The sequence below is a fragment of the Centropristis striata genome, chromosome 3 (assembly GCF_030273125.1).
Source record: "Centropristis striata isolate RG_2023a ecotype Rhode Island chromosome 3, C.striata_1.0, whole genome shotgun sequence".
Classification (NCBI taxonomy): Eukaryota; Metazoa; Chordata; class Actinopteri; order Perciformes; family Serranidae; genus Centropristis; species Centropristis striata.
The window spans coordinates 10,791,652-10,815,833 of NC_081519.1; the positions used below are offsets into that span (position 1 = coordinate 10,791,652).

Below are 24,182 nucleotides of genomic sequence, written 5' to 3' on the forward strand. Positions count from 1 at the left end.
TGTTTCTTATCCCGGCACAGCCCGACTCCATCTGTCGAGCTTCAGGGCTAGGTCAGATTACTATTAAATGTAGTCAGTATAACATTTTAAATGCAAATAAAATCCATATTCAGCCTTTACAAATGTGGTGGTCAAATTCAATAACCCTTACAAAAACAGTACAGGCACAAATTACAGTGTATTAACTTTAATACACAGAAACAGAAATTCATCATTTTGAATTGGTCAAATGAAATTACCCTTTTTTAAAATGCCATAATTAAAATAAAAAAATTAAAAGTAATCAAATAATCTTTGAAAATGCAACTGTAACTACAGTACATGAATCCTAGTAATGTAATTACATAATCTGTGTAACATGTAAATGTTACTACCTATTTTATACAGTCTATGGTTACTACCTTATCATTAAACCAAAAATTTTCAACGCAACTGACAGTAATTTCTTAGAAGTACTTTCAAAGATTCCCAAGACTATTTTGAGGAGTATCCTCTAAACACCGCCCGCTTCAGACCTGGTGTGGAAAAAAAAAAACGAGCGCCCCCCGGGTAACGCGGGAAACGCTACCGTGTTGGTTCAGTGTTTTCCAGAGCCACCGCCACGCTAATCCACACATTTACGGATATTATCATCTCCAGGGCCAACAAATGACCCGATCCCGCAGCCTTTAGCTGTTTCGCTCTGACCTGAGACAGGTAACCCTCGCCAGGACCGCTGCCCGCAGGCTGTGGAGGACCCGGGCCGCCTGAAGCTAACGAGGAGCGGGGAGTTATATGTCGGTCCCCGCGCTGCTCGGTACCGTCTGTCTCTGTAGCTCACACACAAAGAGAGGAGCCCTGCTAACCAGCTAAACTACCAGCACACCTCCTGTCCTATTGACTTGTAAACATGGATACGTTTCAGAAGGTGGAGAAGATTGGAGAAGGGACGTATGGTGTAGTTTACAAAGCCAAGAACAAAGTCACCGGAGAAACTGTTGCTCTCAAGAAAATTCGCCTGGACACGTAAGTTCAGTGTTGTTGGTGATCATCTGTGCACCCCGGGAGGCCGAGCTAACACTGCTTCAGCTAACTGCTGCTTTACTTTGATTCAGACGTGATTAAGTGTTTAGTTCAGGGATGGGCAACTTAAACGCTGGAGGGGGCAATCATTTTTCATTGACACATGGTTCGTACAGGTGCTTGAAACCCTTGAAAATGCCTAAATTTTAATGTTGTGTTTTCAAGGTTTGAAAAGTGCTTGAATTTTGGATAAAGTGCTTAAAACTGATCTGCATTTCCTTGACAACACAATCCTATAGAACAGAAATATAATTAGTTGGAAAACCTGAAATGAAAACGTAAAATAATAATTTTCAGTATGCATGTATTCAAAGAAATATTTTTCCAGCATCTTACAGCTGTGGTAAATTACATAATTTACCACAGCTGTAAGATGTAGGATGCTGGAAAAATATTTAAAATGGACCTTGAAAGTGCTTGAATAGTGCTTGAATTTGACCTTGGAAAAGGTGTACGAACTCTGTGGACACTACCACAGGGCCACATAGGACCGTGCACTTAACCAGATATGATGAAACTGCAATTTTAAATATGATCACAATGCAGTAACTTAACATTTCATGCTCAAATGCATGTATAACAGTATAAATAGGAATACAAAAGGTTTTCAGTGCAAGAACAGCAGACCAACATTAATTGCAAGAAGTAATTTTGTTCATTTTTGTACTGAACTTTTAAGATTTCATGCTCAAATGCATGTAGTTTTACTGAGGGCCACTTCAAGCAAGGGTGCGGGCCGTATGTGGCCCCCGGGCCTCCAGTTGCCCATCCCTGGTTTAGTTCATCCATCAGTGCGTGACCGCTTCCTGCCATCAGTCTGAGTCACTGTTTAATGCTTACAACTAAAAGTGCTACAGTAAAAAAATGTTTCCCAACAACCACCCTGTGACCTGTTTCTACATTTAGACACTGTTCATATTATTCCCTATACATAAAAACACTAACATTTTAAATTTGACACTCTTTTTCTGCAGACATTTCAGTAAGGATAACACCAAAATGTGTTGCATTTGTAAGAAATGGTCCATAATCAAGAGCTGCATGAAAACAGAAAAAATATCACCAGCAATTTAGATAAAAAGGCCGATGCTATAGTATTTTTTTGTGCAAAAATTGCAGAAAATGCTGATTCCAGACTCTAAAATATGTATGTATAATACACAGGAAAAACCGTCTTCACTAACTTCAGAAGTAAAAAAACTGTTAGTTGCCCCCTAACTATAATCCATGGGTGGTGTTTTTGAAACCTGTTCCCAAGTTTAATCTGAGGGGTCACATGACAACTGAAAACTGGGTCACAGGTGCCAAAAAGTCTGAGAACCACTCAGTATATGCAGTTTTAAATGTGGGTCAGACGCATTGCTGTGCTTATCTGTTACTGATCTGTTGTCAGCTGATCTATTAGCTGGCAGTGCTGGTGCAGTGATATTGAGTATTTATAGTGCCGGGTATAAGAGCTGCCACTCATTGTACAGCTCTGGTCATCTCTCCCTAATCAGTGGCGCTTCCCTGTGTCAAATTAATAATAAACTGATCAATTTATAACGATGAACGACTGAACAATTCTTACCTATTTTTTGTTCAAGCTATATCTCATTGTACACAAAAGGAATCCAGAATGTGTACATTGTATAATAGTTTAATTGTACAATAAGAGCTTATCTATATAAATAAAAGATCATTCTCACTGTACTGCTAAAAAATAAAAATAAAAATAATAAAAAAAGGAATTGTGCACAAAAATGAGAAATGTCATTGTCGTACAAAAATAATTGTTATTGTTGGAAAGTCTCATTGTTTCAATCAATGTATTTGTATCTTCCAAATATACTTAAATGAGATTTAAAATAAAGGTTTTGAATGCTTAAACATCATCTTTGCCATTTCTTAATGTGCCCCTCTGATTAAACACTGGCCCCTCCTTGGCCCCCACAGTAAAACTGGTCTAGAACCGCCACTGTCCCTAATGGATGTCAAAGTTATTTTGTCTCTCAAGTTGCTTTGACTGCTTGCTGAAATAATTAACGTAAATGATAACACTATTACAATCTGAGAATACTGAATTACTTAACCAGTTCTTTTACGATGTATTTCAGGGAAACCGAGGGAGTACCGAGCACTGCCATCCGAGAGATCTCCCTCCTCAAAGAACTCAGTCACCCAAATATCGTCAAGTAAGTGCACAACTTAAATCCTGCATACAAGATTCCTACGTTACATGTTTCTGTTCAGTTTTTAAGCCGACCTGTCTGTTAACATGCTACAGGTTGCGGGATGTCATCCACACCGAGAACAAGCTCTACCTTGTGTTTGAGTTCCTCCATCAGGATCTAAAGAAGTTCATGGACTCCTTCACGGTCGCTGGCATCCCCCTGCCGCTGGTGAAGGTAAACATCAGCTATTTGCTATTTGCAGAAAGAAGAAATCAAATGTAAATGGACTCACCTGGGTGTTTTTTTGTTTTGTTTGCACGTGTAGAGTTATCTGTTCCAGCTGCTGCAGGGCCTGGCCTTCTGCCACTCTCACAGGGTTCTGCATCGAGACCTGAAGCCCCAGAACCTCCTCATCAACGCCCAGGGGGAGATCAAGCTGGCTGACTTTGGCCTGGCAAGAGCCTTCGGGGTGCCCGTCCGCACTTATACACACGAGGTAACGTATACAGCCACACTGTTCATGCATTTCATCAGGTTTCTTCATAAAAACAGCACTCCAAATAAGGGATGGGAATAATTAATTGATGATCAATTAATGGTCATTAAGAATTTGGTCGATCACATGGAATTTTTAATCAATCTGTGCATTTTTTTCGCCCTTTTTTTCTATGACTGCGTATCAGTACTCACTGAACTGAATCACAGCCGAGCTTTCAGTTCTGTGGCCTCACGTCAATAAACCAATGAGCTGAGAATTAAGTTGGATAAAGCAGTTGCAATAACAATTATACAACATAAAACAAGAGTTTTAATGTGAGCAAAACTAGCTTTCTGTATCAAACCTTGCTAGCATGAATGACTGAGTTTAATTTTATCCAAAACTTATTTAAACACAAAAAGCATTTATATATGCAAGATTACTGTGAAAACTGACCTCATGCCTCTTCTGGGGCTAAAACATTGAACTCCTTGACGTTATCTTTACAGTATAATTTCACTCGAGTTAGTTTGACGATTGATAGGAAGTCTCTTTTCATCCTTTCAAAATAAAAGCGTTCGCCGTCAAAACAGGCTTTTGCATAGAACTGCATATATAACTTTTTTTTTCCATGTATGCATGTTTTTACACATACTGGAGTATATATAAAAGCATAGCGATTAATTGATCATTAACATTATAGATAATCGAGTTGGCAGGTTCCTTCCTAACGCCTATCCCTCGTCCAGATGCAGAAAAACATCTGACAATACTCAACTTTATTTTTACTTTCTACGCTGCAAGTCACTAAACAAATCTGTTTTAGGAGTTTTCTTTTGTTTCAGCACATTTTTGTGGATATTTATTTTGGTTAATTTCTTCCAGAGACATATTTTCTTATTTTTTTCTTCTTACTATTTTCTGTGATATTTTTCAGGTGGTAACACTTTGGTACAGAGCACCAGAAATCCTGCTGGGCTGTAAATACTACTCCACAGCTGTCGACATCTGGAGCCTGGGGTGCATCTTTGCTGAAATGGTAATTTGTACACAGTTTCATTTTACAAAAAGCTTCACTGTGAATGAAGGAGGCCTGCACAACATGAGGCACAGTGGATCAAATGTAACATTTAACCACCAGACTCCCTATGAGGCGAGAACTGATTGCTGATTTCTTATTTTTCTTGTGCAATTTATTTTGTAATTTGTAACTTTGGATGGATCTGAATTTATATATATTGGTCGAATAATTAATGATGTTTGAGTTTAATTGAATATGACTATTTGTTAATCTTTTCTGTCTAGACCAGACTATTTCATTTATGTTTAATGCTGGTGGTACTGTAGCTTTAAGAGCCAGCAACCTCAGACGCTAGAAAGTGAGGTCATTGACCTGAGTAGTGAACTCTAGGCTAGCAGTGGAGACACACGGTTTTTTACCGTGTCCTGTCCGGTATTGTTTAGAAAACCAAGTTTGTGGAATTTGAGTGACACTTGTGGAATAAATTTCTATCCTTTTTCTAACATCACCTGGACTTCGAGTGGATTTTTAAGGACAACAGTTTTTGGACACGTGTAAGCCAGGAATACCTGCTAGCCAACATTAGCCACTACATTAGTAAAAAACCGTCTCCTTGTGGATTTGCCTGTGGACCAAGAGTTTGGAGTTCGTGGATTTTGGAACGGAAAGGAAAAGGCTCTCTGCAAGCTCTCAAGTAAGTGCAGCTGCTGTTTGGAAAAAACGGATGTGTGGACGAAGAGCATTATTATGCTAATTAGCGCCGACGACTCGCTAACGACTCACGGACGGTGCGCTAACGATCCGAGGACGGCTATCCTTTGTGAGTGCTTTGAAAGACATTGGAACGCTTTGTTGTATTAAGCTAACAGCAGCTAGCAAGTGGAAAGGGCTAGTCTTGTCTTATGAATAATGGAGGAGGACAATTCAGCCACATTGAAAAAACGATCAGTGAAGCCTACACTCAAAGCTATGGAAGAAGCATTACAGAAGAAAATACGGTCAAGGAAAGCTGTACTGACCCAGCTTACAACAAAAAAGAATGAGATGCGTCATTTGATGGATGATGATGGAAATTTAGAGTTGATCAAGACCAGGTTGGTTGTTGAGTTTAATAAGCTCTTCAGAGAGTTTCAGGAGCTGAACATTTCTGTTAAAGAGTTGTTTCTGCAAGTTACCTCAGAGGAAGAAATGAACAGTGATCAAGAGAAGTGGTTCAAACCAAAATCTGATTCATTCAAGAGCTTCAGTGATGACATTGATGGCTGGACAGCAGATGTCCATGTACGTATGGAGGAAGCAAGAGAAGCTAACGAATACATTAAACCATGTGATAGCATATCAGAGGCATCTTCAAAAAAGTCCAAAAGGTCTAAGGCAAGCTCCGGTCGTTCTTCTGCCTCTTCGGCACGCTTGAAAGCAGAACTGGAAAGGGCTGCGCTTTTGGCCAAGGCAGCAGCACTGAAAAAGAAGGAAGCCTTGGAGAGGCAAGAAGTAAAGCTGAAGGCTGAGAAAGAAGACCTCGAGCTTCAGACGGCTTTGGCTGCTTCAGACGCTAAACTTAAGATTTTGAAGAAGTTTGAAGAAACTGATGCTCTAAAAAAGGAAGATGAACAATCTAAGCCATTGGAGTATCCGACTATGACAAAGGACCGTCATAGAGAGTCTGTAACCGGCCATGACGTGACTGCTGAGCATCATGGAAATACAAGACATAAACACAAGTCACCATCACTCTTCAAAGCTGCACAGTTGATTTCATCAGCTACGAGTGACGAAGAAGAAGATGATTCGTCTTTCATCAGCAGTTCTAGTGAAAGTGTAGCAGGTGCTTTGCCCACTGCAAGACGACGTCAAAGGGACATTACAGAATTACTGATCAAGCAACAAAAACTTTCTACTCTACCACCACAAAACATTCCCGTCTTCAGGGGAGATCCGTTGGAATATAGACTCTTTATCAGAGCGTTCGAGCATGGTGTTGAAGGTAAAACAGAGAGCAGCAAGGATCGGTTGTACTTCATGGAGCAATACACCAACGGACAGCCGAGAGAGTTGATTCGGAGTTGCTTACACATGGATCCAGATAAGGGTTATCACAAAGCAAAGAAACTCCTAAAGGAACATTTCGGAAACGAATATAGGATCTCTGTGGCATACATAGACAAAGCTCTAAACTGGCCCGCAATCAAGGCAGACGACAGCGAAGGTCTCAACGCACTGGCTCTCTTCCTTACCAGCTGTAACAACGCAATGTCAGACTTGGATTACATGGAGGAGTTGGATAATGTCGCCAACATGCGCGCCATTGTTAACAAGCTTCCTTACAAATTCAGAGAAAGGTGGAGGAGTGTTGCCTTTGACATCCAGGAGCAAACTGCGAGAAGACCCAAGTTTAAGGATCTCGTCAAGTTTATTAACATGCAGGCTAAGGTTGCACTACACCCTTTGTTTGGAGACATAAAAGACAGCAACAAAGGACAAGTTAAGTCCTCAGTAAACTTCACAACAGAGAGGAAGAGTCACAGGACGACCTTTACTACGTCTGCAACACCAACGAGTAACCAAACAGGTGTTAGCACAGAGTTAAAGCCAAAGCCAAAGAGTCCTACTAGCTCTAGCAGCGCTTTCACCAAGCCCTGTATTTTTTGTCAGGGTGAACACAGCATGGCGCAATGTAAGAGGCTGAGGAAATCGCTTCACAAAGAGAAGATAGACTTTCTCCGTGGCAAAGGACTGTGCTTCAGTTGCTTGAAGCAGGGGCACATGAGCAATTCCTGTGAGGAGAAATTACACTGTGAGGCCTGCTCATTGCTTCATCCCACTGTGTTGCACATAAAAAGCAAAGACAAAGTTGCACCTAGGGGAGAGCCATCAGATGACGGTGAGAAGCAGTCTGTGATCAGTGGGTTTGTGGACAAAGCAAACAATGCATGTTCTGATACTGGGGCCGGGGACACAGACAGTATCCTTGCCATTGTTCCGGTACAAGTAAAAGCAAAGAAAGGCGACAAGGTGGTAACGTCGTATGCCTTCTTGGATCCAGGCAGTACGGCCTCCTTTTGCACCGAAGAGCTTATGAATGAGCTCAACCTTACTGGAAAGAAGATTGACATTCTCCTAACAACCATGGGAGAACAAAAGACTGTTCGCAGCCATGTTGTAACAGGTTTGGAAGTGTGTGGCCTAGAGAGTTGCAACTTTATAGAACTACAGGAAGTTTTCTCTCAAAGGACCATTCCAGCTAACAAAAGGAACATTCCACAACAGGAAGACGTGGACAGATGGCCCCATCTGGAGCAAGTGAGAATTCCCCACATCAACGCAGAAATAGGTCTGCTGATTGGGACCAATGTGCCAAAGGCAATGGAACCAGAAGAGGTCATCAGAAGTGTTGACAATGGACCTTACGCTGTGAGAACTATCCTTGGGTGGACCGTGAATGGACCATTGAGAGACAACAACTGTGAGCCTACTGGAGATGGAAAATACATCACATCCAACAGAATATCAGTGGCTAAACTGGATGAGCTGTGGAACCAACAGTTTAAATACGACTTTCCTGAAAGTAACCAAGAACAGCTGGAGATGTCCCAAGAAGACCTCCAATTCATGGACAGTGTTTCACAGTCTGCCAGGTTGGTAGAGGGGCATTACTGTATTGGTCTACCACTGAAGAAGAAGGACCTTCAAATGCCAAACAATCGTGTTGTAGCAGAACAACGGGCCTTAAATTTGAAGAGGAAACTTCTCAAGAACCATTCGTTCTGTGAGGAGTATGTTGCTTTTATGAATGATATGATCACCAAAGGTTTTGCAATGAAAGTTGCCGACCAAGAGCTGGATCGTAAGGATGGAAAGGTTTGGTACATTCCACACCATGGAGTGTACCATCCTAAAAAACACAAGCTGCGTGTTGTGTACGATTGTGGTGCTTCTTATCGGGGAGTCACGTTGAATGAGGAACTTCTCCAGGGACCAGACCTCACTAGTTCCTTAATTGGAGTTCTCACCAGATTCCGGCAAGAACCTGTGGCTACTATGGCTGATGTGGAGGCCATGTTCCACTAGGTAAGGGTTCCACCAGAAGACGCGGACCTCCTTCGGTTTCTGTGGTGGCCTGGTGGAGACCTGAACCAACCACTGGTGGAATACAGGATGGTCGTGCACCTATTTGGTGCTACTTCATCACCGAGTTGTGCGAGCTACGCCCTCAGACGTTGCGCTGAAGACAACAGGGACCTGTTTGATGCTTCAGTAATCAGCACAGTGTTGCACAACTTCTACGTTGATGACTGCCTTAGGTCAGTCAGCTCCGAAGAAGAGGCGGTGTCGCTCTGTCGTGATCTGAAAGCCATTTGCCAGAAAGGGGGCTTCAAGCTAACAAAATGGGTTAGCAACAGTTGGGTGGTACTGGCAGCTATACCCGAGAAGGAAATGGCAAAGGAAGTAAAGGATCTCGATCTGGATCAAGATTCACTCCCCATGGAAAGAGCATTGGGAGTACAATGGTGCGTTGAGTCCGACCAATTCAAGTTCCGGATTGTCATCCAAGATAAACCTCCCACCAGAAGAAACGTCCTCTCCTTGGTGAGTTCTGTTTACGATCCTTTGGGATTCTTAGCTCCGGTGGTTCTGCCTGCAAAAAAGATCTTGCAAGAGCTCTGTAGGCTAAAGCTCAGCTGGGATGACATGATTCCGGATCATCTTGCACAGCAGTGGTTTGAATGGATCAAAGACCTGCAGTTGCTCACTGACTTTGGAGTTGATCGATGTTTCAAGCCAGCCCACTTTGGAGAGGTCACATATGCTCAGTTGCATCATTTTTGTGATGCGAGTGAAGAGGGCTACGGCACAGTTACCTACCTCGTCCAGCAGAACAGCAAAGGCCAAGTCCATAGCACATTCGTCATGGGAAAGGCTAGAGTCGCCCCACTCAAGCCCACTACCATCCCGCGCCTGGAATTGACAGCGGCGACTATGGCAGCGCGCATGGATGGACTAATTAGGAAGGAACTGGAGCTACAACTTGCGGACTCCATATTTTGGACAGACAGCACGGCTGTGCTCAAGTATATCAACAACGAAATGACAAGATTCCGCACATTCGTAGCCAATAGGGTGGTGGAAATTCGGAAGGTGTCAACAGGATCTCAATGGAGGCATGTCAGCACACATTCAAACCCTGCTGACTATGCATCAAGAGGACAGAAGGTGAATTCTTTCTTGCAAAATCAAGTCTGGATCTCGGGACCTGTCTTTCTCACCCAGTCGTCTGACAACTGGCCAGAGAACCCTGATCATCTGACAGATCTCAACGCTGCTGATCCAGAGATCAAGAAGAACGTCACCACAAATGCTCTTGCAGTAGGAGAAACGGTTGATGCAATGCAGACGCTCATTGAGTACTACTCCTCATGGATGCGCCTTAAGAAGGCAGTAGCATGGATTCTTAAGGTGAGGAACACTTTGCTCTGCTTGGCTAAGAAGAGAAAGGAACAAAGGATTGCTATTGCACTGTCTAACACAGATAAGGACGAACAAATACGGCAGTTGCATAAGTTTATGGTGAACTACAAGTCAAGCCTCAACAAAGTAACCCTCACGGTCGATGATCTGAAAGAGGCTGAACTGGAGGTCATACGCCACTGTCAGACGAAAAGGTTCCAAGAAGAAATCACCTCCTTAAAGAAGGGTGAACCTGTCAAAAGGAGTAGCCACATATACAAGCTAAACCCGGTTCTTCAAGACGGTATTCTGAGAGTTGGGGGCAGGCTCAACCGTGCAGCCATGCCAGAAGAATCCAAGCATCCTGCTATCTTGGCTAAAGACCTACGGGTGTCAGAGCTCATCCTTCAAGAGGTCCACAAGGAAGTAGGTCACAGTGGACGCAACCATGTCCTATCCAAGCTGCGTCTAAAATATTGGATCCCGAATGTCAGTGCAGCAATAAGAAGGGTCCTGTCCAAGTGTCTTGTGTGTCGGCGGCTACATGGTGTCACTGGACAGCAACAAATGGCAGACCTGCCACGAAACAGAGTCTTACCTGACGAACCGCCCTTCACTAGAACCGGAGTAGACTACTTTGGTCCTTTTGAAGCGAAACGAGGAAGAGTTACTGTGAAGAGATACGGTGTTATCTTCACCTGTTTAGCCGTTCGGGCGGTCCACTTAGAGGTGGCAGCGTCCCTAGACACAGACTCCTTCATTAACGCTCTTCGCCGGTTTATCGCACGAAGAGGACAAGTTGTGGAGCTGCGTTCTGACAACGGGACCAATTTTGTTGGGGCAGAGCGAGAGCTCAAAAAGGCCATTCAAGAGTGGAACACCTCCAAAATAGAGGACACATTGCTTCAACGAGGCATAAAATGGATGTTTAATCCCCCAGCAGCCTCTCACCATGGAGGAGTATGGGAGCGTTTAATCAGGTCCATCAGGAAAATCCTCAATGCTACTCTGAGGACTCAGAATCTGGATGAGGAAAGCCTCCAGACGTTTCTGTGCGAAGCTGAGGCCATCATTAATGGGCGACCCATTACTACCCCTTCCAGTGACCCCAACGACTTAGAGGCACTCAGCCCAAATCACCTCCTACTACTGAGGACCAAGCCATCTCTACCTCCAGGACTTTTCAAGGCAGAGGACCTCTATGCACGTCGAAGATGGAGGCAGACCCAATATATGGTGGACCTTTTTTGGAAGCGTTGGGTGAGGGAATATCTGCCTGAGCTCCAGATGCGCCAGAAGTGGTCACGGGTGTCACGTAACTTTGTCCCAGGGGATATTGTTTTGATGGTGGATGAGACTGCGCCAAGAAACTCATGGGTCATTGGCAAAGTCATTGAAGCATTGCCAGATGAACATGGACTTGTTCGCCGGGTTCGTCTGAAGACTAAGACCAGTGAACTAGTCAGACCCATCACCAAGGTCTGTCTGCTCCTCGAAGCAGTATGAGACAGAGGTAAAGACTAGACTCCTTCAGTAAGTACCAGAGACTTCTTAAGTCAGAAGAAAGAAGACACGACTCTGGATTGTTATTAAGACTTTATTGCCCCAGGGTTATTTTGATTCATGTTGTTTGTAATTGTTTCTAAGTTTAGAGAACAATTAGGGGCCGGATATGTATGAGGCGAGAACTGATTGCTGATTTCTTATTTTTCTTGTGCAATTTATTTTGTAATTTGTAACTTTGGATGGATCTGAATTTATATATATTGGTCGAATAATTAATGATGTTTGAGTTTAATTGAATATGACTATTTGTTAATCTTTTCTGTCTAGACCAGACTATTTCATTTATGTTTAATGCTGGTGGTACTGTAGCTTTAAGAGCCAGCAACCTCAGACGCTAGAAAGTGAGGTCATTGACCTGAGTAGTGAACTCTAGGCTAGCAGTGGAGACACACGGTTTTTTACCGTGTCCTGTCCGGTATTGTTTAGAAAACCAAGTTTGTGGAATTTGAGTGACACTTGTGGAATAAATTTCTATCCTTTTTCTAACATCACCTGGACTTCGAGTGGATTTTTAAGGACAACAGTTTTTGGACACGTGTAAGCCAGGAATACCTGCTAGCCAACATTAGCCACTACACTCCCCTCTCTGTCCTCTCTCATGCAGCTCACCAAGAGGGCCTTATTCCCCGGCGACTCTGAGATCGATCAGTTATTCCGAATCTTCCGCACCTTGGGCACACCTGATGAGACCGTCTGGCCGGGAGTCACATCGATGCCTGACTACAAACCATCTTTCCCCAAGTGGGCCCGACAGGATTTATCCAAAGTGGTGCCGATTCTTGATGAGGATGGAAGAGAACTGCTTGGAGTGAGAAAATTTGTCATTTCATTCATAGATTCATTCAGCATTGGTTACCTGTGAATAGGAGATTGGTCTCATGTGTTTGTTTGTGGGTTAGTCAGCAAGATCCAAAGATTATGATTAGAGAAATTCTTAATCGACTAACACTCAGTTAATCGATGAGTTGATTTAATCAACAGATCTGTGAAACTGAGTTTCTCCATAAAGAATCACTTTAAATCAGGGTTGGAAATAAGCAAACGACAAACGCAAGTGTTTTCCTCCAGTGGTAGTCAGCAAATACAAACAGGTAATACAATTGCAATAATGATTTGTGACGTCGCACAATGCAGACTGAAGTCTACTTGTTTCACCCAAAGACTTAAATGGGGACACAGGGCAGGTGAGGTTACACAACCAGGTATTTCGTGTACTGGTAGCTAACTTTTTAGCCAATAAAAACATGTGTAGCCTCATCACTGGGGGCCTGTAGATAAACCTACCCAGGATTGGGAATGCCTTTTTTTTTTCTTTTTTTTTTAAATGGAGAGGAGACGAGAGGGGAAAGTGCAGAGAATAGCTTGTTTTTGACGAGGCAAGTCAGATAATGCTCTGTGTTGCCAATACCCTTCAGATTCCTGGAGGAAAAGCAACAGCTTCATAATGAAGACTAAAAACCTTAATGAGAAAGTGGCTGTTAAAATGAGTGTTTACCAGAGATCTGCTCTGGGAAAAAAGCATGAAATAAGTAATTTAGCATGAAAAAGGCATTAAAATGATTAAAGAAATCTTAAAAAATAAATAAAAATAAATTGGTTTTCCACTGCAGCATACAAGTATATGAGACTTTTCATAGTGAAGGAATTAGTTGATCATTAGATTTGCCAGTCAACAGAAAATCAGCAATACTTCCAACAATTGATTAATTGTTTTAGTCATTTTCAGACAAAGATGAACCTTCTTCAGTGTGAGGATATGATGTACTTCTTACTCTACTCCTATATTATACCTTTCAGCAAAAATCGCCGCTTTAAATCAAAAATAGGTTATGTGTGTGTGAGATTTGTGAAGGTGTTTTTTTCTTTGTCACCTCTGTCTGTCCCTGATGAGTTTGCTCCCCATTCATAGACAGATTGTTTGACTAAATTTCTCCATTTCTGTTTGTGTCCTTACAGGAAATGCTGAATTATGATCCAAACAAAAGGATATCTGCCAAAAACGCCCTCGTACATCGATACTTCCGCGACGTCACCATGCCGATTCCTCATCTCAGACTCTGAGTCAAGCAAAATGTCCATTTTAATGCCAACAATGTGTAAGCAATAAGGACCTCCTCGCCTCGCCTCATATCCACGACTGGAATGGACAGAAACCGTGGACACTACAGGATGTGTTGGATCCTTTCATGGATATTTGTTAATAACTAAAACCAGCTTTCTAGACGACACATGTCCTGACAGTTGTACAGATATTTCAGCCATGATGTTACAATTGTTATGAAGGTTCAACTGTAATTTTCAATATCATTATTTTGCATATTTGTGCGCAACTGCCATTTATTACATAAATTGTAAATGGGATGGTCTTCTGAGTGCAGCTGGGGTATACTCTGCCATTACATTTCCCAGTTTAAACGGTCTGTTGGCTGAAGGATGTCCAAATTCAAATAGTCCAGTAGTTAGGTTAAAGTTTGTGGGATAGTGCAAATAACAAATGTCATGATTTGTGAGACTGAGCAGCAGCTGAATGAAAGATGTGTCGCACAACAAACATCATCAGCTGATGTAAAACAGTTGGTGCTTAAAGATCACAAAGACTATAATCTTTGTTCTTTTAGGTTGATTTTCTTGCAGTTAAATTCTAAATTTGAGGTCCAAAGTGTCTTGAAAGTGATTTTATAACAGCACCTTTTGTTGTTTAACACACAAATGTTTATTGGTCGCAGGATTTCTCACCAAACTGAAGTTTTCAGATTTGACATACAGTTGTCATATACAAATGTTCCCTGTTGTAATTCAGATTTTACAGAATTGAATGTGCTGTTGCATCTTTCTTACTCTAGATTTTATTCAAACTTAACTGTTTTTATGAATATTGTTTATTTACAGTTTGAAAAAATAAACTTGTTTAAACAACTGTTACTGTTTGTTCGTGTGAAGGTCATTTGGGTTCATTTGAAGGGTCATCGGTCAGTCACAGTTTGAGTCAAAGTCAATGATGTTTTCTTCAGTTCTGCAGCCAAGTGAAACAGTTAAATGCCAAATAGTTTGTGAGACTGAAATACCAGACTCAAATGCTTTCTCGCGTTGTTAAATCCAATTACTGTTACACTTCATTAACCTCTGTCTGGCCCCGCTCTCTGGCATCCTGTCAGAAACATTAATGAGAAATAGTTTTTGTCAATCAGTTCAGTTTTTAACAAACATGTCATTTTCTACAGCCGAAAAAAATTTCTAACAGCTTAATGTCTTCATTTTGAGACACATTTGTGAAGAAATACATGGCTGCTAAAGTTGCTACACGCAACAACCAGAATATTAATAAAGCAATAAACCATCAGCTATTTAAAGATATAGTGGAGTAATAGGGCGACCTAGGAATGAGTTCTTAAACCAGGAATTCAATTAGCATGTTCGCTCCTTGGGGTCTCTCCTCTTGGTTATATTTCTGAAATAAAGTCTGTGGTTAACAAAAGCTTAAGGGATGTTTGCACTTTGTTGTACGACATCAAATGTGTTAGTACCCAACTTGTGAATTTTGAAGTTATTACGTGTCCTTAAAAAGGTGGTTGCTAACAAGTGGCTAAATGACACTACAGTGGTTATCTTGGACATTAAACGTTGTCACGCTGGACACTGATAGTAACTCTCTTCTTAGTCCAGCTTACAGCCTCTAATCGTGTTTTTCAGTGCTCTTAAATAAACAGTTAATTAGGCTACAGTTGCACTAGCTTGTCAAAACCGCTAGTTAGCTTGTTGGAGACTGTCTGAAGCATAACTATAGTGGAACTGAATAGCTGTGGTGTAGTTCACTATAGCATAACGTTAGCTTTTTATAGCATGAGAAATGGTTGTTTTAAAGACAAAAATGTTTAAGTATGAAGTAAAATTAGATGATGAACTGGTGGAGTGAGGTAAAATCACATCCAAAAACAGTTTTAAACATAAAATTAGGCTTGTTTTAGAAATTTAAAATCTTAAAAAGTAAATTACCCTGGAAAAAAGTGGCACAGAACTCTTCAAACCACTAACTGTGTGCTCCAATGAAATACAACCAACCAACAAACTTCCAAATAAGTATGTATTTATTAGACGTCATGTCAGTCATTTCACCTTCAAGAAACAAAGCTGATATCAAGAAAAGATGTACAGTAACAGAAAGTTAGCACATAAAATCAGAATGTGTCGTTCTTTTTGCCACCACCGGGGGCGCCAAAGTCTAAAATGTTTAAATCCTACACATAGTGGCTTTAACGTGTTTGTGTCTACACATCCTGTACTAGAAGATGACAGATTATGTGTGAACAGGTGTCGTTTGCTTTTTGTATTTATAATGAAAAATAATTAGAAATAGGAATGGATAAAAGTGGGAAAATAAGCGTATTATGAGCAAACAGTAAGAAACAGATGTTATATTCAGATATAAATTACAAAACAATTGCATTATATGAGAGGCAAAATTCAAATAGTGGTGCACTTTGTTAATCTAAAAGGTTAAGGCCACAAAATATGTATGTGCTCCACTTGCGTTGAATAAAAAAAAAAAGAGAAATATAACAGCACTAGCCAGCTAGCTGTTTCTCACACATAACCTAATGTCTTGGTTATACTTTCTTGACAGTTATTGTTTTTTGAACAATCTGTACTAGACATATTTAGATTTATAATAAGACTGATAAATTAATAAAGCTGAAAAAAGCTCATTTTAAGCATAATTCAATTTTGAATGCTATCTATCTCATTAATTAATTAAGTATTGTATTTTGTATGATATGATCTATAGATATAGATATATACTGACTAGTTCAGCAACACTAACGTCTGTGGTTAGACTGAATTATTATAGATGCTACACATGCTGCTGTTGTCTTTGTCTTTAACTTTAAACTAACCAACAAACAAGAGTGTGCTGCTATGCACTCAGCAATGCCACAAAGATTTATGTTGTAAAAAAAAAACAACAGCAAAATGATGAAAACTTTTAAAAAAAGATGGACGGATTATTACTGTAAGGTTATTGAGTGGTCCCACACGTTACACAAATTTAAATGTGTGACGTGTAAGCACGAACAAAAAGAAACTTGCTTGGTTGATTGAACACAAAAGATCACAGAAAAGTGTTTGGCAGCAACAAACCTCAGATAAAGAAATCAATAATGAATACTGAGTTATGTCTCATGTTCACATCAGAAAGTGTGACAGTGAACAGAAACAGTTCTACAATCCAGCACATATGAACCTTTTTAGTCTTTTGCAGATTCAGACTCAAAGCCGATAATGGTGACTTGCATGTTTCACTGACTTACGATAAATCATGAATTCTTAACTGCTGACCATTTTACATATACAGCCATGGAAAAAATTATTATACCATTTTTTCCTTCAATTTATTGTTCATTTTAATGCCTGGTACCACTAAAGGTACATTTGTTTGGACAAATATAATAATAACAACAAAAATAGCTCATAAGCGTTTAATTTAAGAGCTGATATCTAGACATTTTTCATGGTTTTCTTGATACTGATTTTGGTTATTATCAAGAAAGAAATTAAAAGAAAACAAGGGTGGTCTAATATTTTTTTTCCATGATTGTAGTGTAGTATTTAAGACATTTGAATTTATTTTCCCAACCTCCATTGTCGTCCATTAATTTCTACAAGAGTTGTACTCTTTTTTAGAAAAACCAAAAAAAACCAAAACATTTAATTGTTGAGACTTTTCAGAGCAGTATAATCTTAAACTTTTATTTAAAACTGAAACAAAACCAACATACTTGATGGTCACTGGCTCACAACTGAAGTCAGTTTTCAAGAAGAATTGTTATACCATATAACCTTTTTTTTTTTTTGCATAAATTCTACAGCCAAATCTTTTGAGGGAAACTCCTGGATTACAGTTGTGGTTTAAACACATGGTTAATGTTGTGAAAAGCTCACAGTTTGATTATGTTTTGGCAAAGATCTACTAGTTTAAATCTGGTTTCTGAAAAGATCATTTGTATTTTATATTGTTGTTGTATAGTATAGTATATAGCATTTTTTTTATTTACTTATTTCCATTTCTATTTATTATACAGCAGCAGCTGTAACAAAAGCAATTTACTGCTTGCGATGAATAAAGTATTTCTGACTATGATTATGATTTTGATCATGGCTTTGGTTGAAAGATAAAAAGTACTTTTGGTTTCATGAGGTGCACATATAGTGGTCTCCTGTGTGAAAGTCCTGCAATTATTTAAACCATCCATCCACCCTGACCTGCTTCCTATATGGACTTTGATTAGAAAAAAAACAAAAAAAAACCCAAATGGAATCAGGAGGTACAATGTGTTTTACTAGTAATGTAGCTGACATTGCAGTTTAGTTGTAGGAGAATGTACTTTTTAGGAGACCAGGCTGCAACAGGATGCATTAAAAATGGTGTATAGTAACATAAAGTCCACTTGATGTAGTTCCAGGGTTATATCGTTAGGCTTGTTTGTGGAGGTTTTGGGAGAATGGTGCGGTTTATTATCAGGTTCAAATCTCTAGTTTCTTTTTCATGATGAGCTTGTACAGGATCTGGTAGCCGTCGTCCCAGGCGTAGAGCAGCTGCTCCTGCGGGTTGTACTTCAGACTGGAGTGGGCACCATAGCGCTTTGGAAAGTAAACCAGCGGTGCGTCTTCGTTGGTCACCATACCGTTGACATCAAACACACACTGGACGCGTGAGCGACCGGGCTGTTTGGTGTTGTACACCACGTACAAAGTGCCACAGATGACGAAAGCCGCCTCAGCGTTCTCTCTTGGACAATTTGTGTCCCACATTTGCTCGATGTCCAGCGAGTTGGCGTCCATTTTAGCCAGAGAGATGTACCTCTCGCTCTGCCGCGTGGCATAGATCGCCCACAGGCCTTCCTCGTCCACAGCCAGGTCCATCAGCGTCTCAGGGGTCAGGCCGTACACGGGGACATGGTCCTGCACTGGAAACACTGCGCGGTCCGTCACGGAGCTGTTCTTCATGTCATATTTAACCACCGTTATCTCGTCAACTTGACTTATATAATATGCGTAATTATTGAAGACGACGTGTCCTGTTCCCCTCCAGGCAGACGGCAGCGTCACCTTCTTGGACAGAGACATGCCCAGCGAGCGGGAGAAGTCCTGCACAGTGGCAAACTCATGAATGGTGTCTTCATCTGTCCCGTTAAAAATGTAAATCTTTCCAGAGCCCCTGCTGCCGTCTTTGGTCCACATGCCCTTTGGCCCTCCGATTCGCTTCAAGATCTTCATGGCTTTTATGCTGGAGATCATGTCGCTGCAGTCTGAAAACAAGAGAGCAACAGATTTTATATGACAGGTGACACCTGGCCGGCAAGTTGACAGTGTTTACATTTTGTTATCATTTAAATATATCAGGACTGTTGAATAATATGACATTTTTAGCAAGGGTACGTTTACCGGTATTTTCTTTCTTGTCATGAGTTAGAAAAGAAGATGTTCCCATAGCCCTCATTGTAAAAGATTAGTAATGCCTGACACCGTGGCTCAAATTGCAAAAGAACAAAAACATTTTGGACTTTTTAAAGGCAGTTTGGATGATAAAAGTTTAAAGTAAAGAAAATTGTCTTGCCCGCAAATGTGCATGTGTAGTTTTAAGGCTGTAAGCTGTAGCTTGGTGATTTCAATATAACTTACAAAAATTTGCTCCCAAAAAAGTCTCAATATGTGTAATTTATATCTCGCTAACAGTTTTAATTTTTTGGTAATTGAATTAATAAATAGTCCATATGAACATCACACATAGATATATTTTTATAATGTTTTGACAATAACTATATCTTCACATAACCCAGACTAATGTCCTCATGTTTATAACTTAAAGTTTTGGTGGGTAGGATTTAGTGACATCTAGTGGCGAGGTCGCAGATTGCAACCAAATTAATGTATGTCGTAGAACCTAAAGTGACTCTCCAGTTGTCCTCTCCAGAGCAAATGTTAAGTCGCCTTTCTGGGCTTCTGAAACATGATGGTGCAAGAAGACCTGCTCCCCATGTGGTTATGAAAGTCTCATTCTAAGCTCACGGAAACACTCAGCGAAGTTTCAGGTGATTCCACAATAATGAAGACATAGTTGAATATTATAGAGATCCCCCTAAATCCTACACACTGCAGCTTTAAGTCTGACTTAACTCAAGTCCAAAGACTTCACCTCTGAGATCATTTTACTGACAGATTGTGTGACGTGTTTTCCACCCAGTCCAGTTTTGGATTGCCATCCCAAACCTCATGGCTTAGAGCGAAGTGTCACTGACAGGGCAGGAAGATGGAAAATAACTAACGCACTTTCATCTTTTCATTGGATTTGGTGACACTAAAATATAGAATACATTTCTAGAAAACCAGTGGTGGAGTGTACATTTACTCAAATACATTACTTACAACTTTGAGTTACATGTACATTACTTTTACTACATTTTGAGGCAAAATATTGTACTTTTTAATCAACTACATTTAGCTGACAGCTTTAGTTACTTTTCAGGTCGAGATTTAACATGAAAAAAAAAGTTCAATTTAAAATGATTACAAAATGAAACCCCATAAAAGTATATTAAGTGGCTAAAATTAGCCCTACACAGACAAAGAAAGATGCTGCTGACATAAATGCATAAGAAATAATAATCCAATAATATATTTGGAATATATAAAACAGTCTGAGTGGGTCCGTTCTGCATAACGAGTACTTTTACTTTTGATACTTTAAGTACATTTTGATGCTGATACTTTTGTACTTTTACCTCAGAAATGTTTTGAATGCCGGACTTTTACTTGTAGTAGAGTAATTTAACTGTGTGGTATTAGTACTTTTACTGAAGTAAAGGATCTGAATACTTTTTCCACCACTGTAATAAACTTAGAGTATTAGAGGGTGTGCTGGTGACTAGTGAATTGATAACTGATGTTTGACAAACCGTGTTATTAAAAGAAACAAGCTGGTCAGTCGACATAGTTTCAGCCCATCATATCTCACCTGACAGTTTTGAGTACTTGGCCTTCTGCTTCTCCTGCACCAGCGTCACCTGCTGCTCTATCAGCTTGTCGTCCACGTCCACACACGGCTGCGCTCCGTTCTGAGTCTCCAGATAGTCCAGCTCACGCTCGACCCGGTCCACCCTCGTCCCCACACCGTCCAGATTCATCCTTAGCGCCTCCTTCTCTTTGTCCAAGTTCTCCAGCTGGGAAACCATCTGCTGCTTCAGCTCCCGCAGCTCAGAGGCGTATCGGGCTGTTTGTTCATGCCACAGAGAGATCCGGTCCTGTTTTTAATTAAGGTGACAATGATTAGTTGTGTCTTTAACACACTTATTTTCATCCTACCTGTTTGTACTTAGTAATGTGAGCAATAAGTGACGTGTGTTTTACAGGAACTGTGAATGGACTTCTAGAAAGCTCTTAGGAGGCCATAATTTTATGTTCTTTTCAGGCTCAGTAAATAGACCGGGACAGAGGGACATAATAAGTAGGAAAGTCATCCTTCAAACGACCAGGTTCAGCCCACACGTGGCAAGTTTCCACCCTGCTCAAATGTCTTTTCAGCAAAATCCTACCAGCTCGCTCTGCAGCAGACCCTGACCTTTGACCTCGCTGTGGAGGAGGAAAAAAAAAGAGATTTTCTCTGCAGGTGATCTACATAACAGAGAAATCTGAATGAGGCAGACTAATAATACTGAGGGAGCTTTGTTTCATGAACTCTGGATGACTTTAGATGTACTATGAAATGTCACACAAAAATAGAATAACTGAATGACAGAATCCCCATAGAAAGCTATGACTAAATCCTCAGTGGTGGAGGATGATCCTTAAAAGTACTAATACCACACTGAAAATACTCCTCTACAAGTCAAAGTCCTGCATTCAGAACTTAATTTGGTATTCAGTATTAAAAGTAAAAGTACTCACTGTGCAGTAAGATGCCCTCCGTTAATGTTACACTAATATATATTATATATTTAGATCATTAATATTCCTGCTTGTATAACTGGTTGAGGTGGAGCTCAATGGAACGATTAACTAATGATCAGTTTTATAATGAATTAATCTACAGATTAGTTTCTCCATGAATAAATGAATTGGTTTGAGCCCAAAGTGACACAATTAAAGTCCAACCACTTTCAAAATGATTACTAATGCACAACAATCCTTCAAGCTGTTAAAGGGAAAAAGCAGCTCTGTGAAGCTGGAACCATGAAATAACTTAAACCAGTCAACTGACTTGTATCAATAGTCCTGTGTTTTTGTTCTTAAATAACAAATAACTAGTTACTAAAGATGTTGGATAAATGCATTGAAGTAAAAATAACAATATTTATGTCTGAGAGGTGGTGGATTTAAGTGCCATGGAAACAAAAGAAGTACAAGTACCTCAATTTTGTACCTTGGGACAGTAGTTGAGTAAATTTAATTAGTTACAATTTACCACTGTTGGTCCATAATGTATATTATTATTTGTTGGTGAAATAATTATTTTGCTTTATCATCATTATAAATGCCATTGTGGGATGCCGACACAGCACAGCTCTTCTAAACAAACCAGCTTTCATAATATTTTAACTTTTTCCATAATGTCACCTTAACAAACTGCAGTTTTTTGAGTTGTGTCATAGACCATATATGCAAATCTGGACAAGTCTAACTTTTAAAAACTACAGTTTTTTTTAGTTTTTCACTCAGACAGGAAGCTCATCATACCTATACATTTCATAGAGCTGTATTTTCCAGCATTTTTCCTCAGGATTTGGCCACATCTGCATTCCATTGCCTTTGCCCTGTCCCTGGAAGTTTCCTTCACCGGAGGGACTCTGGGGCGCAGGGCTCGGCAGGAAGGTAAAGTGAGTCTTACCTCAATAGCGAGCAGCCTCCGCTCCAAATAGTCAATCAGTGCTTGGTGCTGAGCGCTGGCAAAACAGGCCAAAGTAACCAAGACAACAAGTCCTCTCATTTTGTGTCAGTCCCTTTAGCTCCTCTTAAAGTTTGACTGGAGCTGAGAGAGAGAGTGTGGAGGAGCCAGCAGATTCCCAGAGGTGGGCTGGAATGTTTTAGTAAGCTGTCTGGGAGGAGCCAGAAACATCTGGTGAAGATGGAGGCACCCACAGGCTCTCAGAGGGAGATCAGACACTGGGTTTTACTTTTACTTTAGCTTGTACCTGACTAAATAACTAAAAGAGTAACTACAAATATAAAACAATCTTTGAGGGGGTAGATTCTTTTTATTTTTTTATTTTTTACCTAAAGTACAGGACATTAGTGTGGCACAGGACCACATGTTACGTAGGAGGAGGAAGCGTGACGTGAGTGGGAATCAGGAGTCAGTGAGGCACTGTTCTCCTGAGTTAAGAAGGAGACCATGGACTGTGCATTTAAATTACCCAAAAGAAAAAAAATGGAAAACTCTAACAATGCAATTATAAAAAAAATACAATATTTTAAGAGATGAATCTCTTAAATGTCGTCAGCTCTAATCTAAACAGGTATTTTGTGTTTCTGCTAGAACATGTTTACATGCTTTGATGTTAAAAATAAACTGTTATTAAATTGATTAATTAATGAATTATTATTATTAAACCGATATTTTTTTCTCCTTTCTGTTTGAATACATTTGTATTCACCTTCTGTCTGAAATGCTTTGTTCTTAAACACCTCTCTCTTTAAGTTCCCCTCCCTAAAAAGCTCAGTCTGCTCTGATTGGTCAGCGTTTCCAGGTCTTCTGTATCTGCCTTCTCTACATCTCTGCACCATCATTGCAGCCAGAGAATGCTTTAAATGACACTAAAACAGCACTTTCTACATATGTACAGTGATGGAAAAAAATATTAAACTCTTTTTTTCTTCAATTTCTTGTTCATTTTAATGGCTGGTACAAATAAATGTACAGTTGTTTGGACAAAAAAACATTTTTCATGGTTTTCCTGGTTAAACTCTTATAAGCTGTTTTTGTTGTTATCATTATATTTGTCCAAACAAATGTACCTTTAGTTGTACCAGGCATTAAAATGAACAAGAAATCAGAGAAAACAAGGGTGGTCTAATCATTTTTTTCCATGACTGTAGTACAGTACAGATGTCCTGACGGGTTGTTTAAAGGCACGGTTTCTTTTTCTTTTTAATTTTTAATCACATTATTCATAGAGCACCTAGACCTGCTGTATCATAAAAAATAAAAATAAAGGAATTATGACTTTTTGCAACATGGGAAACTCATTACTCAACACACATTTTTGACACTGAAGAAAAACTGGAATAGTACTGAAAAACATCTATTGCAAATCAAAATAATATGTGAAACATGTGTAAGAAATGTTATCCATCAGTGAAGTATTTTCTGGTCTTGTTACAGCAGTGTGTGCTGTGTTTCCCAGCTGTCCCCTGATCTGAATACTGGCCTGATGTCTGCAGCAGAACAAAAACAGTAGTTAGTTTG

General features: G+C 40.2%; 2 protein-coding genes across 2 annotated transcripts; one reads left to right on the plus strand and one right to left on the minus strand.

The window, feature by feature from the left end:
• Positions 1-586: 586 nt before the first annotated feature.
• Positions 587-14,647, plus strand: cdk2 (cyclin dependent kinase 2). Its single transcript, XM_059328988.1, has 7 exons — positions 587-1,005; positions 3,159-3,236; positions 3,329-3,449; positions 3,541-3,711; positions 4,631-4,732; positions 12,330-12,533; positions 13,682-14,647. Exons 1-7 carry the CDS (start codon positions 890-892, stop codon positions 13,784-13,786), a joined length of 897 nt encoding a protein of 298 aa, XP_059184971.1. The 5' UTR covers positions 587-889; the 3' UTR covers positions 13,787-14,647.
• Positions 14,648-17,282: 2,635 nt separating this feature from the next.
• On the minus strand, positions 17,283-22,703 carry olfml3b (olfactomedin-like 3b). Its single transcript, XM_059328982.1, has 3 exons — positions 22,605-22,703; positions 20,736-21,021; positions 17,283-19,029 (listed from the first exon to the last, which is right to left on the minus strand). The coding sequence occupies exons 1-3, from the start codon at positions 22,701-22,703 to the stop codon at positions 18,245-18,247; spliced, it is 1,170 nt and encodes a 389-aa protein (XP_059184965.1). The 3' UTR covers positions 17,283-18,244.
• Between the last annotated feature and the right edge of the window lie 1,479 nt (positions 22,704-24,182).

What these genes read in the sequence shown, in the direction of transcription:
- olfml3b (XM_059328982.1), bottom strand. Translation starts at nt 22,703, where the DNA reads ATGAGAGGACTTGTTGTCTTGGTTACTTTGGCCTGTTTTGCCAGCGCT. An exon ending in GGAGGCTGCTCGCTATTGAG is followed by an intron (nt 21,022 to 22,604) that starts GTAAGACTCACT and finishes AATTAAAAACAG; the next exon opens with GACCGGATCTCTCTGTGGCA. An exon ending in CAAGTACTCAAAACTGTCAG is followed by an intron (nt 19,030 to 20,735) that starts GTGAGATATGAT and finishes TCTTGTTTTCAG; the next exon opens with ACTGCAGCGACATGATCTCC.
- cdk2 (XM_059328988.1), top strand. Translation starts at nt 890, where the DNA reads ATGGATACGTTTCAGAAGGTGGAGAAGATTGGAGAAGGGACGTATGGT. An exon ending in AAGAAAATTCGCCTGGACAC is followed by an intron (nt 1,006 to 3,158) that starts GTAAGTTCAGTG and finishes GATGTATTTCAG; the next exon opens with GGAAACCGAGGGAGTACCGA. An exon ending in ATGGAAGAGAACTGCTTGGA is followed by an intron (nt 12,534 to 13,681) that starts GTGAGAAAATTT and finishes GTGTCCTTACAG; the next exon opens with GAAATGCTGAATTATGATCC.